The sequence below is a fragment of the Mustela lutreola genome, chromosome 2 (assembly GCF_030435805.1).
Source record: "Mustela lutreola isolate mMusLut2 chromosome 2, mMusLut2.pri, whole genome shotgun sequence".
NCBI lineage: Eukaryota > Metazoa > Chordata > Mammalia > Carnivora > Mustelidae > Mustela > Mustela lutreola.
The window spans coordinates 224,808,667-224,824,805 of NC_081291.1; the positions used below are offsets into that span (position 1 = coordinate 224,808,667).

At 50.5% G+C, this 16,139-nt stretch overlaps 1 protein-coding gene across 1 annotated transcript in view; it reads right to left on the reverse strand.

The window, feature by feature from the left end:
* Positions 1 to 5,655: 5,655 nt before the first annotated feature.
* MCM3AP (minichromosome maintenance complex component 3 associated protein) overlaps positions 5,656 to 16,139 on the reverse strand; it is a 50,498-nt gene continuing 40,014 nt past the window's right edge. Inside the window, exons 22-29 of the mRNA XM_059164995.1 lie at positions 15,418 to 15,676; positions 15,113 to 15,210; positions 13,017 to 13,407; positions 12,229 to 12,486; positions 11,729 to 11,858; positions 9,723 to 9,926; positions 7,050 to 7,200; positions 5,656 to 5,947 (exon numbers count right to left, since the gene is read on the reverse strand). Of these exons, the coding sequence (XP_059020978.1) occupies positions 5,789 to 5,947; positions 7,050 to 7,200; positions 9,723 to 9,926; positions 11,729 to 11,858; positions 12,229 to 12,486; positions 13,017 to 13,407; positions 15,113 to 15,210; positions 15,418 to 15,676 (1,650 nt within the window). The 3' untranslated portion in view covers positions 5,656 to 5,788. The remainder of the gene's footprint in view (positions 5,948 to 7,049; positions 7,201 to 9,722; positions 9,927 to 11,728; positions 11,859 to 12,228; positions 12,487 to 13,016; positions 13,408 to 15,112; positions 15,211 to 15,417; positions 15,677 to 16,139) is intronic.

Genomic DNA, 16,139 nt, shown 5'->3' on the forward strand with positions numbered 1-16,139 from the left:
CCCCCGCACCACCGTCCGTACCGACACCCGCACCGACGCCCGCACCGACCCCGCACCACCGTCCGTACCGACACCCGCACCGACCGCCGCACCGACCCCGCACCGACCCCACACCACCGTCCGCACCGACGCCCGCACCGACCCCACACCTCCGTCCGCACCGACGCCCGCACCGACCGCCGCACCGACCCCGCACTGAATCCGCACCGACCCCGCACCGACGCCCGCACCGACCCCGCACCGACGCCCGCGGCGCGCCGCACAAGCCCCGACACAGGCTGCGGGCGCGCTCTTCGGGCCGCGGCCCCTGCGGCCGGACCTTGAACGGATGCCGGGTTCGCGACGGTCGAGACGCTGGCCACCTCGTGTCCCGGTTCAGGAGCCGGTGACGAACACACGGCGCTCAGAGGACACACGCACCAGCCTTCCGGGGCGAAGGGCTAGTCTGGAGGACACGCCTGGACCCGCCCTCCAGAGCGCGGCGCTGACCCACCCGCACCAGACCCCTGCCGCTGGGCCTGCCGCAGCCGAGCGCCGCACAGCCCGGGCGGTGAGACCAGGCCTGCCCCGGCGCACTTGACCCCGGCCGTCCTCCGCGCTCACCAACCCGGACCTCCTGGGAGCAGAAAACACACGGACGTTTGTCAACAAACGCAGAGAATTCGGTGGGAATTCGGGCTCCAGCCAACATGGACATCTCAAACCCTGAGTCTGGCAAAGCCAGGGGAGAAGGAGGTTTCAACTGGAGCACAGTTTGAGTTTTGATATTTTACTGGATTGGATTTTCTATGAGCAAAGTAACTTTTTAAAAAAGATTTTATTTATTAATTCGACAGAGAACACAAGCAGGCAGAGAGGCAGGCGGAGAGAAGGGGAAGCAGGTTCCCTGCTGACCAGAGAGCCCGATGCGGGGCTCAATCCCGGGACCCTGGGATCATGACCTGAGCGGAAGGAGAGGCTTTAACCCACTGAGCCACCCAGGCGCCCCAATAACTTTTTTTTTTTTGCATTGTGGAAAGGAAAAATGTAAAAATCCATCTGAGAATTCACAGATCAGAGTGTCTACGGACGGTCATGGGAGAAAATAATGCTCCTCTCTACTTGCACCCTCCCGATTCCAGCTTGTTCAATGAACTGCGTACAAAAGACTCCAAAGTTTTTGGCATGAACGACTGGGCATAAGATGGTGTCATGTAAAAAGTAGAAAAGGTGTTGGAGAAATTTCAGCTTAGATTGGGGAGACATTAAAACATGCTATTAAACATGCAAGTAGGGTCTACGGCCATACCACCCTGAACGCGCCCGATCTCGTCTGATCTCGGAAGCTAAGCAGGGTTGGGCCTGGTTAGTACTTGGATGGGAAACATGCAAGTAGGTTCACTGGAGTGGGCTGGTGCTCGAGAGGACAAGAACAGCGAGAGGGATTTAGGAGATCCCTAGTTTTAGGTGATGTCTGAAAACTTAAGATTGGACAAGATCAACCAGAGAGTATTGCAAAGAAAAGATTTTCAGGATGAGCCCTGGGGCACCAATAGTTTCCAGTTCAGGGTTGGCCAGAGAACCAGGAGAAAAACCAGAGGAAGGTGGAGTCAGGGAAGCCACGTGAAGACACCGTAGTCTTTGTAGAGGTTCTGGAGGAATTGTAAAATGAGCACTCGGAAGTGATGATTAGATGTGGTTGGACAACTGGTTGCTGACTGATGGGAGCACTCTTAGAAAATGGGAAGACAAAAGCCTGGCGGCAGAATGCTGAGTTTTTTTAGGAGGAAATTTCCAGTTAAATATGTCAGACTGAGCACAAGCACTGACTTCCATTTCCCATCTAAACTCTACTTCCGTTAAGTAATAGAAGATAAAAACTCACGTAAAGTAATGTGAGAGGAGATACCAGGAGACTAAAAGATCAATAAAATTCTAGAGGCTGTGATGTTAGCAGGAATAACTGACCTAGCAAGCCGGAGAAAAGCAGAAACCTGTATATGGGCATGAAGCCATCAGGAAAAGACCATTCTTGCTAAAAAAAAAAAAAACCCAAGGAAGGTGCAGAAATTGCAAGACCTTTGAATAAACGTTAGGGTGATAGATCCCTTACTCTCAAAAAAAAGAAAAGAAAACTCTGCCACTGGACTCTTCTCTTCACATTTCCTAAGATTGCTCTTAGCAGTCACAAGTTGTCTGATCACATCTAACAACGGAGTCGGAGCAGGCGTGAACTCAGGGACCAGACACAGAGGGCCACTGAAAAAGGGGGACGAGTGAACGTCTTACACTCTTGGAGGAGCCCAGTCTTGCTTCTTCCATTCAGCCATACAGCCTCAGGCAATAAGAGGATTTTGCTGGAGCAAAGGGCCCCCCAGAAGTCCTGCCAACATTGGCATCTGAGACCCAGTGGGTAAGTGAAGAAGCCTGTCAGCTGACAGGCTTGAACAGAGCTTCCAACAAGCTCCTCAGAGCCCCCATCCTCCATGTGAGCCAGACATTTGAGGAAAGCCTCTATGATGAAAGACAACAAAACACATCAAAAAAGGAAATTTTGAGACATGGAGATGGTGCAAGATGTGTAAAAGGACTTTGACAAAAACATGTCCTCCGGGGTAGGATGTTACGCCCCTGAAACAAGAACCATCTGACACACTTTCCCTCATTTTCCTCATGACTTACCACCAATTACACATCAAACAATTTGCCTATTTATCTTGTTTATTGCCTGTCTCTGTGGGGCTTGAAATCTGTCGCCATTTCCCCAGCACCTGGAATAATGCCTACACACAGTAAACGTTCTAGAAGTATATATTGAATAAACGAATGACTAGGGCTCAGTAAATAAGAAACATTAAGATAAAAGACTCTCAGGAATGAAATATATAGCAACAGATTGTAAAAGTCACTCAACAGGAATATAAAAGGGAAATTTTAGGATAGGATAAAAAATAAAGGAGCAAAGAAAACCAGAGGACTGGCTGGGAAGGGACTGCAAAAAAACCCAGAGGAAATATTTATTGGGTGATAGAAATATTCTACATCTTGGGGCACCTCGGTGGTGTGGTTGATCAAGTGTCTGACTCCTGCAGTCAGCTCAGGTAATGATCTCAGGGTTGTGAGACTGAGCCCTGCATCGCTCCACATGGGGTGTAGAATCTGCTTCAGATTCTCTCTCCCTCTCCCTCTCCCCCTTCTGCTCATGCTCTTTCCCTCTCTAAAATGCATAAATCTTTTTTAAAAATAAATATTTTGCATCTCTAAAAAAGAAAAAAATAATAGAGGATCAGAGCACCTGGGTGCCTGTCAGTTAAGCCTCTGCCTTTGGTTCAGGTCATGATACGAGGTTCTGAGACGGAGCCGCGCCACTGGGCGTCCCACTCAGCGGGAGTCTGCCTCACCCGCTGCCTCAGCTTTGGTCTCTCTCTCACTTACTCTCTCAGATGAGGAAGATCGGCGCGGAGGACAGGGAGAGACGGAGGACGGAAAGGAGGGAGAGGACATTCAAGGATCGGTCCAGGTGGCCAAACGTCCGAACATTAGAGGAGTTCCAAAGGGAAATAGTGGAGGGGAAGAATATATTAAATAATCTCAAAACTCCAGCATAGGTGGATAATTTTCCAGACCGAAAAAGCATGGCAGGTTGTTTTTTAAAGATTCCTGCTGGGTGCCCGGGTGGCTCAGTCAGTTGAGCGTCCAGTTCTTGCTCCTGATCTCAGGGTTGTGAGATCGAGCGCTGCAATAGGCTCTGCACTGGGAGTGGAGCCTGCTTGGGACTCTCTCTCTCTCTCTCTCTCTCTCTCAAACAAAACAGAAGATCCTCCAACACCTCCCATCTCACAGGCTGTTGTACAGTGTGACCTTAACACTCGTCCCCATCGAGAAAGGGTATCTTGTCCCGTCCCTTGCATGTGCAATCAGACGCTTGTAATACAGTGCTGTGAAAGTTACCCCGCAGGAGTTCCAAAGCTGGGCTTGCCCTTTGTTCACGGAGATTCCGTGTAAGAAGTTTCACTACCCTGATGCCACCTGGCTGTGAGTAAGTCAAGCCACATAGTGAGGTCACATATTGGCCACTCAGGTTGAAAGCCCAGCTGACCCCCACCCCCAGCCAACAGAGCAACGTCACCTGCCAAGCATGTGAGGGAACTTGTCCTGGACATCCAAACTAGTCAAGCCCTCGGGTGCCTGCAGCCCCTGCTGATGCCTGACTACAACTCTATGAAAAATCCCAAAAGAAAGCTGCCCCGGCTAATCCTTCCCAAATTTAAGCTACTCTGTATGTGTGGGGTAGTGTGTCACATAGCAGTAACCACTGGGGAAGGAAGCCTACTGGGTGCTCAGGGCGACAATATGCGTGGGTAACAGGGAGGGGAGAGCAAGCATCAAGCATGTTGTTGAGAAACAACACCAGGGACAGAGATGATCTGTAAAACTTCCAGCAACAAAAAACAAAAACACAGGGAAATGATCACCAACCTAAAGTTCTATTTCCCTTCAAATGATGAGTCAAATTTAAGGGCAGAAACAAAGACAAGATCCTCGAGTTCACGGGGCTGCTGGAGAACGGGCTCCATCGGAACGAGAGCGAGGAAGAGGGAGACACAGGACTGAGAGTACAGGGAGTACCTACCTGGTGGCGGAAGGATGGGTGTTTCCCGGTGGGTCATCTCCATAAGAAAGTGAACTAGCCCGTTAGGCGGTGTACGTTCTAAGTGTCAGAAGGAGCTTTACACTTAGGGCAGAAAGTTCCGGGTAAACCGTAATAAGAACACAGGAAAACAAGTCAATGTAAAAACAAGGCCTCCTGCGGATGGCTCAGATTTATTCCTTCACACCAGCTGCCAGCAAACTCATGATTATGCCCTTCCTTCTTCACCTACATGGCTGCAGCACCCCTTTCAAGATTCCTGGCTGGTCTTGCTGACCATCCCCATAGGCCATTTGTAACCGAATATGTGGGGGCACCAGGGTGGCTCGGTCAGCTAAGCTCAGGTCATGACCCCAGGGTCCTGGGATCGAGCCCTGCATCAGGCTTCCTGCTCAGCGGGGACCTGCTTCTCCCTCTCCGCCCCTTCCCTGCTCTCTCGATTGCTATTTCAAATAAATAAAACTTTTAAATAATCAATTTTAAAAACTCTGTGACCTGATCACTTTCCTCTAACAGATTCCCACAGCACGCAGGGTAACGCAGCAAGGGTCTCCGTGGTCTGGCCTCTGCCGTCAGTGGGCAGCAGGACGAAGCTGGCACCTCTGGGTTTCCATAGCATCTTCTCAGCCACATGCCACCGTCCCCAGCCCTGCCCTGCACTCCTCTCCAGGAACTCTGCTCTCTCCTCCACCCAGTCCTCTTGTCTCCCACTGCTTCCAGGGCAGGGACATGCCCCCTGCACCTCCTCTGATCCCTAGGTACGTGTACAGTTGGCTCTCTCATGTAAGCAAAGTGGGCCTGGCGAGCCCAGCTCCTGTGCTTTATTCTCCCCTGTATTACTGATGTCTGGCCTATCAGTGACTGCAGCTTCTGTGACAAGGAATGAGACACACAGAAATGCAAGCTGCAAACTCCCTCAGGCCATATGTTGGTGGGTGACAGTCTGAGGAGATGAAACATAACAATATCAAAGACACTACCCTAGAGAAAAGAGCCTTTCGTTCTGAAAACTAGGAAAGGCCTCATTAGACATTCAAATGGTTTATTCGCATGATTAATAATCACATTTCCAACAGTGCATCAAGCATCTGAGAATAACATTATTTTGAGTAAAAGCAAAAATCTTCTGGAGACGTTCCCTCTCTCAGGTCCAGGAGCTCAAATGTCCACCATGTCCAGCAGTGCAGAGAGATGGAGCTCAGAGGCAACTTCTTCTTCCCTTGAACTCTGCATCAGCCTTTCCAGGTGCTTCAGCCTTTCGCTCACAGATGTGCCCGTTGCCTCTGACAACTGCAGCTGCTCCCCTGTCCTTTCGTTCTATTTAAATAAAAAAGAACCTAAAAATAGTTTGGGGATATCCATAAACCCAAATATATTCTCTTTAAGGGCAGCAGATCTGGCTCATGTTAGAAACTTCATCTGGTATCTACTGGGCTCAACAAACACGCCTCTTAGCCTCTGCATCCTTCCAGCCTCTTCCAGCACACACGTCTACAGCTGCTGTCACCTGCACACGGAGTGTTACCTTCAGATTGTATCTTCAACGACTTTCAGTGTCAGTCATTTCTACAAAATATCACTATGGAGGCCTATGAGCTACTCCATCACATGACCTGTAATAGCTTAGCCAGACTCTCATCTTTGGACATCTAGTTTCCACTTTTATGATCAACACTACAGTGAACAAAACACAAAACAAAAAAAACCCGTTAATTTTTGTTATGTATCGTAGTTTCTTTAGGGCAAAACTGTTAAGTGAACGTGTACAGATATTTTTAAGGAATCTGCCAAATGATCAATGTAAACAGCACGTCATCTGAATTTGCTTTTCTCCCCTATTAAAGGGCTTCCAAAAGCCAGTCCAGGAGCATACTTTCTACCTGTCCAGCATTACGTATCTATGATGAAAACGCTATTTTGCTTCTTTTACCACTGGCGGAGGATGGTGAGGCGGAAGGACGCCGAGCTCTGGAGCCAGTCAAGTCTGGCTTTGAAGAGCAGCTGGACACCTCTGGGTGAGCCCTGACATCTGTGATTTTTACCTTCCTCGTTCATTAATTTTCCTCAGGGAAAGTGAATCCCAGAAAGGAAGTTTGGGGTGAGGCCAAGGCTTGGACATGATGTGCACAAACGGAAGCCACCATCATCACCTCGGTTATTCTCAATGCCCTCACCGCTTGCCAGCCAACAGTTACGGGTTTGTTCAGTTTTAATGCCGCTCTCCCTTCATTTCACAAGTAGGAACACAGAATTAGTTGGGCCTCTAGAACACTGACAGATAAGTTTAAGAAAACATCTTATTCAACCTGATCATTTATTGGTCATCACAATGCCGTACGACGCATGGAGACGTTACTTTTCCCAGCCATTCCCTCAGTCTTGAATTCTAATTCAAATGCCAAATGTACTCTCCTCCCACCTGAGGGCTGGCCGTGGTCACTGTCTTCATCACAGGTTCAACAGTGTGAGGCAGAGACACCAGAGTCTGAGGAAGGTACAGCGGAAGGGACCTCGAACCCGTAAACACTCCGGAGTCTGCAGACAACCACTGCTGAAGCTGATCTTCAAACCTAAAGCATTTGAGAATGAGGGAGAAAACATTTAACTACCATTCACTTTTCTCTTATAAACTTTTTTTTTAAGATTTTAAGTAATCTCTACAACTAACACGGGACTCTAATTTACAATCCTAAAATCAATTTCACCACCTGAGCCAGCCAAGTGCCCCTACTCCTAATTTTTTAAAGCTTCACTTATTAAGGACAGAACAAAGTTATGACATCAACTGAGAAGCAGAACCATATTCTTAACATTTTTAATCTTCTCTTTAATTTATAAGCCCAAATTAGATCTAATGGAAAAGGTGGCATTTATGTAAAAAAACGCTTTTGGCTGTTACTCAACATTACTCATAATTCTCTCATTTGGTTCATTTTCTCTGGCTTATTTTGGTTTATAAATAACTCTTCTCTCTCTTTCCCTTTTTGAAGAGTTATTTATCTTAGCGAGACAGCACACCAGCAGAAGAGGCAGAGGGAGAGAGAATCCCAAACCAAGCCTGCAATGAGTGCAGAGCCCAACATGGGGCTCGGACCCATAATCCTGAGACCATAACCCAAGCCCAAATCAAGAATCCGATGCCTAGCAAACTGCACTGGCCAGGCGCCCCAGTGATGCTTATCTCTTGGTAGATTATCCAAACGTATGGACTGATGCTTACAGTTAAAATTAACTCAAAATAATATCCCACGGCCACCTAACACATTTCAGAGTTTTTCACTCCACACACTTGTCTTTTTAAGAAAAACAATCTGAACCAACTGCTGAAATGATACTGACCTAGGAAAATCTACTTTGGAAATCACAGCACATGCATTCACTCTTCCAACCATGTTTTTCTCATGCCCCCACCAAACACCAGACCGCATTCTAGGGACCTGGTACACGCAAGGCCTGGCTGTAAGCAGCTTATACTTCAGTGAGGAGAGAGAGGAATACAAGGTGAGGGAAATGTGGTTGAAGGTGAGAAAGACAAAGCAGGGATATGACCAGAAGGTTCGGGGGAACGGCCAAGGAGGGCCTCCCTAAGCAGCAGACATTTGCGCACAGACTGGACGGGAGTACAGGTGAGCCATGGGGATATCAGGAAGGTGGCCAAGTCCAGGCAAAAGGAGCAGCAAACACGCCAGCCTGGCTGTGCCCTGCCTGGAAAGCTGACGGAGCAGCGAGATCAGAAGGGAAACGGGATGCAGCTCATGCGGGGCCTGCCCGGCTCATGAGGATTCTGCCTTTGGTTGGAGAGGAAGCCACTGGAAGGTTATGATCCAAGGAGTCACACCTGAAAGGTTCACACTGGGTCTGCCAAGACTAGACCACAGCCCACTACAAAAAATGGTCCGATTTTGAATCTATTTTTCATAGAGAAACTAGGATTTATGGATGAACTGACGGTGGAGGGTTAATTCCAAGACATCCGGCCGGGCAGCGGCAGGACGAAGCCCCTCCAGCGCAGACAACCATCGAAGGAGGAGCTGCTTGGGAGAAACCTGGGAATTAGATTTGGGATGTTAGCACTGAGATGCCTATCAGGCATCCTAAAGTCACTAAGGAAGATTTCAAGAAACTAGCTGGATATTCGTCTCTGGATTTCAGAGAACTCAGGGGTTGAGATATGAATTTGGAGTTGTCAGAATACTGATGTTATTTAAAAATCCATGAAACTGGATGCTTTCACTGGGGAGTCAGGTGGGAGTGTGGGGGGCCAGGAAGAACCGAGAGAGTCCTAGGGGGAGTTGCCAGCTGGGCAGGAAAGGGACGCGGGGCCTCCCGGGAGCAAGGAGGGAGAGACCACTGCTGGGGACAGGTTCATGTTCAGCTCAGCCGCGTGCAGGCTGCAGTGACCCTGACCAGAGCAGACGTGCAGGTGGGGGGGCTGGTCAGGAGAGACTGAGAAAAGAAGTGAGGACCACACTGTTCTGAGTTTACAGTCAAGGGAGCAGAAACTCAGGCATGATTCCCAGTCTCGGTGCTAGCGGGCGAAGGGACACAACAGAGAGGGACGCTCACCAGAGTGTCCGCGTGGGTGGGAGACGGAATCCCAGGCAAGGGGCGAGGCTACCCTTGGTGATAAGGCAGACCCAGGGAGGCTGCTGGGGGTGGGGGGTGGAGTAGGGGCCGCCTTGTAAACTGCCTTCTTCCTGGCTCCCTCGGAGACCATAACCACAGGGGCGGGAGACACAGGGGAGGGTCTGCCGCGTGCCACAACGCCCCAGCAGCCTCCGGCTTGCCAAACGCAGAGAGCTGGTGCCGGCCACACACTCGGCACTCACTAGCCATGGAAGACACTCCAGAAGCCAGCCGCACCTTCTTCCCACCAGAAAACTTGGGACTGACTCAATAATGAACAGTAAATGAAACGATTTCCAGTAAGAAACAGCGTAAGACATACTGAGGCCCTGCCTCTGCCTTCAAGGAGCCGGTACTTCACATGTCCGCCTGGCCTTTTTCAAGCCAAGCCCCGTCGCTGGGGTCCTCACTAACCCCGCAGGAAGCAGCCTGAAGGATCCAGTAAACAGAAGCGACCAGACTTTACCTCTTGCTCTCCTCCTTCTCCAGCAGCAGACTCCGGGACAGACACTGCGCCAGGAGCTCCTGGGCAGAGGCTCCGCACACCAGACCTTGGGTACTGGGAACCACCCGCTCTGGGCTACGTTCCACATTCCTCTTCCCTTTGCGGTGCATGTGCAGTAACGGAGCCGGAAACTTGTTCGCAGGATGAAAAGACTTTATCCCCAAACTGTAAGTACATGTTGTGAAATGGTTATGGTCAAGAAAGAGACAGGGTTCCTCCAGCATCAGGAGTGCGGGTGTAGACAGAGTCCCAGACCTTGCCTATTTCTGGCTTCCCTGGGGGGTCAGGCTTGGGCACAGTGGGAGGGCAGCCTCTGCCTTACGACGAGGCTTCCCTTCTCTGCTGAGCAACTACACGCTCGGAGCTTCTCTCCTCGGAGTTTGGCTTCCCCTCCCAGGGTTAGCAACAAGGTCTCTATTTTCCCCTAATATTGGCGAAGTCCTTATTTTTACACTGAGCTCCTAAATGCCGTGTAAGTCATCTCACAAACTGGGAGAAAGGGGATCTACTATTTTTCCTGAACAGATGTCAGTGTCTGTCCTCTTCTCACTGGTACGGCACGGTGCTTCGTCACGCGCGGTTGTTTCCGGACTCCCCGATCTCTGTCTGCTGGAACTTTACCGCGTGTTCTGGTAGCAGGCACGGCAGACCCTCCTTGTTATTCTAACTCAAAATTTTCTCAACAACTGCTACACATTCTGAATTTCAGAATTAACTTGTCAAGACCAGGGGTATAAATCCTTTTGGGTTTTTGATTAGAAATGCCCTGACGTTACAGTTTAAGAACAGACGTCTTTACAGCACTGCAGTGTCCATCAAAGCTAGTCGGTCCCTCATTTATTCAGGTTTTCTCTGCACCTTCAGGGCCCTGAGAGCTCCTTTCACAGGGGTTTAGTGCCTTTCCTGGGTCAGTTTATGTCCCTGTGTTAGGGGTTTGTCGCTGCGGTGAACGGCAATCTTCATCTGCTGGAGGCCTGTCTGTCTGATCACCTTGCTGAGCTCTGAAGGATGGAACCTTCAAGGGTGTAACTACTGATTTTCCCGAACTGACAGTTCTACTGTGTGGAAATGACAGTTCCTCCTACCTTTCCATATTTATGTCATCTTATCTGTGTCCCTGAACTGGACATTTCCAGGACAACAGTGAAAAGTGACATCAGGGGCGGCTCAGGCTGGTTCTGACATCAGTGCTTCTAATGGCTAAGCAAGAAGCATTTTCTTCTCTTAGTAGGTTTATGGTAGAAAGCCTTATCAAGCTAAGGAATTATTTTACCCAAGTTTGATAAGAAATTTTTTTAGGAATGAGTATAAATTGAGGTAGGAGGGTATAAATTTTAAGAAAAGCATTTAGGGGTGCCTGGGTGGCTCAGTGGGTTAAGCCGCTGCCTTCGGCTCAGGTCATGATCTCAGGGTCCTGGGATCGAGCCCCACATCGGGCTCTCTGCTCAGCGGGGAGCCTGCTTCCTCCCCCCACACCTGCCTGCCTCACTGCCTACTTGTGATCTCTGTCAAATAAATAAATAAAATCTTAAAAAAAAGAAAGAAAGAGAAAGAAAAGAAAAGCATTTAAACACTGAAATGATCACTGTTTTTCTGCTCTGATAGCAAATAAAATGAGTTGATTTCTATTGATGTGGTTTATCCTGGGATAAAGCCTCTTCGTGAATTTTTTTAGGTACAAGATTATATGTGCTAACACGTTTTATTCAGTACTTTTGAACCAGGTTTATTAAGTCAGATGAGATGTCAGCTTTCTTTTGTCTACACTCTCCTGGCTGTGTTACGCCTGCAGAGTCAGGTCTGTCTGATAAATGACATGTCTGAAGAGCGATTACCTGTTCCTCGAGTACTTGTCAGAATATACACACAGTGGGCTAGAACATTCACGTTCTATGCACTCTGGAGGAGAATAATGCAGTTTGTTCTGCTGCCTGTCAGGACAGATACACAATGGGCACAGATCTTACCGCTCCTGGCTCAGATGTAGCTCCTTCTGGGTCTGCATTCTGGCTTGTTCCCATGACAGAGGAACATCATATTTTTTCAAGTGGTTTTTAAAAAAATATACACATATCTGACCATCTTCACTCAGAGCCTCTGAAAAAACAGCACAAAGCAAATGAGAAAATATCAAAAGAGCAACAAGTGATTGCTTGAAATTTGTTTAAATACACCGATTTAAGGACAAGCCCTACTGATTAATTAAAGTCACAAAATTATGTGACTCCCAAGCTTAACCAAATACGCCCCAACATCTGTGGGTCATTTAAGGCTCAGACAGATTCACGTCCAGACTATGGCATGGCCAGTCTAAGTACTCAGTTACCAAAATCAAACTTCGAGCCAGCCTAGGGGCCCACTTCAGGGAGGTAGGTCCAGGTTCTCCTGGAACATTCCTAGCTCCTCCCAGTGTTTCCAGTCACCTGGAAGGCACTGACGTGACCCCACAGCACTGAGTGCTAACTACCTGCTGTGACAGGAAGCCTGGGGGGCGTCCAGTCCCTCAGCTTGTGGTTGATGCACAAAGCAATGACATCGTCCCATGGGAGGTCAGCCACCGAGGGCCCCGTCCCCGGGTCCAGGGAATGGCTTTTGCTCTTCCACCTGCGGTAGGTTCTGCAGAGCAGGTTTTCCACCTGGGACTGGAGGACGGGCTGCGTCTGGCGAGAGCTGGGGATCTGGGAGGCATACTGGACGACCATGGAGCACATGGGGAGCCAGGGCGCTGCAGAGAAAGCACCTCCTCAGTTACAGGGTTTGGCCAAAGTACAGAAAGCCACTACACGAAAGGTGCTCCCTCTAGTTTCTTAGAGAAAGACAACTGTGTATTTGACAAGTTTGCCTTCGAATCTGAAAACAAGAGAACCACAGCGGCTGAGGGAGGGCAGAGCATCTGCCCCCACACCCTGTGCCAGAGGCAGAACAGGACCTGCTGTCAATTCCAAAACCACAGGCCTTGGGTTAAGGATCCCTCCCGACACCACTCACCACCTTCTTCCCTGGGCTGTGCGGACACCCACAGACTGCTCTACTGGTGGGAAAGAGCCAAGCGCCCCCCCCCCATACAGAGAGCCTCAACCCTGACTCCTGAACCGAAGGGCAGGTGCGAGCAGGCACAGCGTGGGGACGAGGGAGGACCCACGAAGCTCACGCCAGTGCCCAGTACCTGCCAGATTCAGTACAGTAAGAAAGGAAACAGGAGGCTCGGCTGTCCACATTCCCCCCCAGCCAGGACCCCTCCTCGTGAGCACGCACCCCCCGGGGGCGGAAGGTCCATCTGGGGCAGCTGGAAGCTGAGCACAGCCTGCCTTAGCCAGGCCAGGTGCTCCGGGGCGTTCCAGTGAAGGTGTGGGAGCAGCCGGCTGCCCCCCGCCTCGGCGAACTCAGTGACAGGCCAGGACAGGTCGCAGAGCTGTTCAGAAGACACCAGGGAGGCCAGGAAGTGCAGCACACTGTTGAACAGCTCGATGATGGCTCCGGGCTCCTGCGAGGCCAGGCCGCCCTGCCGCCTCTCTCTTCTGTCACGGAAAAACCGGCCACTAAACTCGCGCCCAACGCCGTCTTCCACGTACTGAATGAGGGTCTGGCAGCAAAGGTCCAGGGAACAGGGGCAGTGGGAGACCAGCCACTGCACGGCCCGCGACACCTGAGACACACAGACAGTCAGAGGAGGCTCGCTTCAGCAACTCCGCCTGTTTCTCGGAAAGAGCTTCCGGAAGGTGCCCCGCCCTCGGCAGCCACAGCGGGCGCCCCAGCAGGCACCAGCCCGGCAACCACACTAGGAAGCAGGCAGAGACTCCACTGCAGATGAGTTCGGCCTCCTGAGCCTCCCAGAGAGGGGCTCCAGGTCCCACCCTATCCCCAGGAGTACAGTCTGCAGGATCACCCCGGGAGGCGCGCGGGCCCCAGGGAAACCAGCCCCGAGTGCCGTGTTGGCCGTGCGCAGGAAGGGGAGCCGTGTCTCCCCACTTCGGAGGACGAGCGTCTCCCTGCACGCCCCGCGCTCCCCACCCGGACATCCTCTTCCTGCAGCTGCTCTCACTGTGACGCCCAGCACTTGGTCCCTAACTGACTCTCACTGTGACGCCCAGCACTTGGTCCCTAACTGACTCTCACTGTGACGCCCAGCACTTGGTCCCTAACTGACTCTCACTGTGACGCCCAGCACTTGGTCCCTAACTGACTCTCACTGTGACGCCCAGCACTTGGTCCCTAACTGACTCTCACTGTGACGCCCAGCACTTCGTCCCTAACTGACTCTCACTGTGACGCCCAGCACTTCGTCCCTAACTGACTCTCACTGTGACGCCCAGCACTTCGTCCCTAACTGAAACTGTTGCCACAGAGCCTCTGAGAAAGGGTCCATGAACAACTTAATTGGCTGCAGAGAGCAAGACTGTGGGGCATATTTTATCTTTTATTTTGATTTCTGCTTATATTTTTTGAAACAGGCCTGTCAAAACAATAAAGTAAAAGAATCCAAGCGGTGATATGTGCATTTGAGAAACGAAACGGGATCAAAGAAGAAGAGAGGAAAAAACAAACAAGAGGAAATCAGTGAGGGTGGCAAACTGAGACACTCTTAGGCACAGGAAACAATCCGAGGGCTGCTGGAGGGGGTCTGGGGTGGGAGCAGAGGGTAGTCGGGCGATGGACCTTGAGGAGGTGCGCGATGGAATAAGCAGCAGGTATTACGTAAGACTGATGACCCATGGACAACTTACTCAGAAACCAGCACCGTAATACACTGTATGATACTGAATTTACATTAAAAATATATTTTTTTAATAAACATATGTTTTTAGCACATACCCTCCCCAATGTCCATAACCCCACCCCGCTTCTCCCAACCCCCCCCCCCAGGAAAAATAATTTTCTAAAAAATCCAAGAAATAACATACACTACATTTAAGACAGAACAAAAGGGGACAACTGAAATGTCTTACAGGGCCTTTAGAAGTGACGAAGACTACACTGGGGATGGTGTGTGCTGTGGTGAGTGCTGTGAGGTGTATAAACCTGGCAATTCACAGACCTGTACCCCTGGGGCGCATAATACCTTATACGTTAATAAAAATTTTAAAAAATAATGATGAAGGGGCGCCTGGGTGGCTCAGTGGGTTAAGCCGCTGCCTTCGGCTCAGGTCATGATCTCGGGGTCCTGGGATCGAGTCCCACATTGGGTTCTCTGCTCAGCAGGGAGCCTGCTTCCCTCTCTCTCTCTCTCTCTCTCTCTCTCTGCCTGCCTCTCTGCCTCTCTGTCTACTTGTGATCTACTTGTGATCTCTCTCTGTGAAATAAATAAATAAAATCTTTAAAAAAAAAAAAATAAAATAATGATGAAGACTTACCTTAGTTGTGCCTTGTAAATCATTAATGGAATCGGGAATCGCAATGACAGTATAATCTGAAATCAGCTTAGCTGAAACCAAATCCCGCAGCATCAGACCTTTGACAGAAACAAGTGGAGGTCACTGTGCTCTGTTCTCAGTGTGCCGACAAACTAACACATCTCCCTGCACGGACCCAGCCCGCCCTGCTCCCAGGCACCGCTGCCCCGTGACCCCCTGCGCCACACCGCAGGTGCTTCCTCAGACCAGGGGCTCGACCCATTTATCATCCGTGCTGGTCCACCAACAAAATCGCCTTCACAAACCGTCTTCCACTTCCTTCTCCATGGCGTGCCCCGCCGGGCTAGGTACGAGGACCACGAGTGGAAGCGCAGGCTGGAAGGGCTTGGCCTGGAGAAGCTGCTTGAGCTGCAGCAGTGCGGACAGCCAGTACACGTCCTCCTCTGCCACATCCTCGCTCTCCACTTTGGGCGGAAGCAGCAGCATGAGCCCACTGGCTCCCAGGAGCTCCTTCTGCGTCTCCACGGCGTCAAGGGCGTAGTCGCTGAGAGCACCGTGGGCCACCTGGAACAACATCGAGACCATCAGGAGGGACACGCCGGGGGACAAACCAGCAGAGACGGGGGCGGGGGGGGGGGGCCTGAGCAATGCAGCCAAATGCTCACTGCTCGCCGGGCTGTCCTCCCTCCCCGAGACTGTAAATCAGTGCAAGAAACAGCCAGGTCAACAGATGATTCAGCCTCTAGCCGTAACTGTTGGAAGACGTCACTTTAATCCGAACAATATCCCTTAAACAGGCATAAAACCAGGTAAGCCCAAAACACAAACCAGGTATTCCCATGACAACAGACTGGGGTACAGGCAAACAAGCAGCAGACAAGGGATTCTGACCAGTTTCTAGAAAGCGTCGTGCAGATGGAAACAACCACTGGATTAAGGAAGCAGAGGAAGCTAGACCTGAAGGGCTAGAGATGTAGGTATGGAAGGAACCAGACCAGCTGCGCCTGCAAAAGCCCTAAGCACTCAG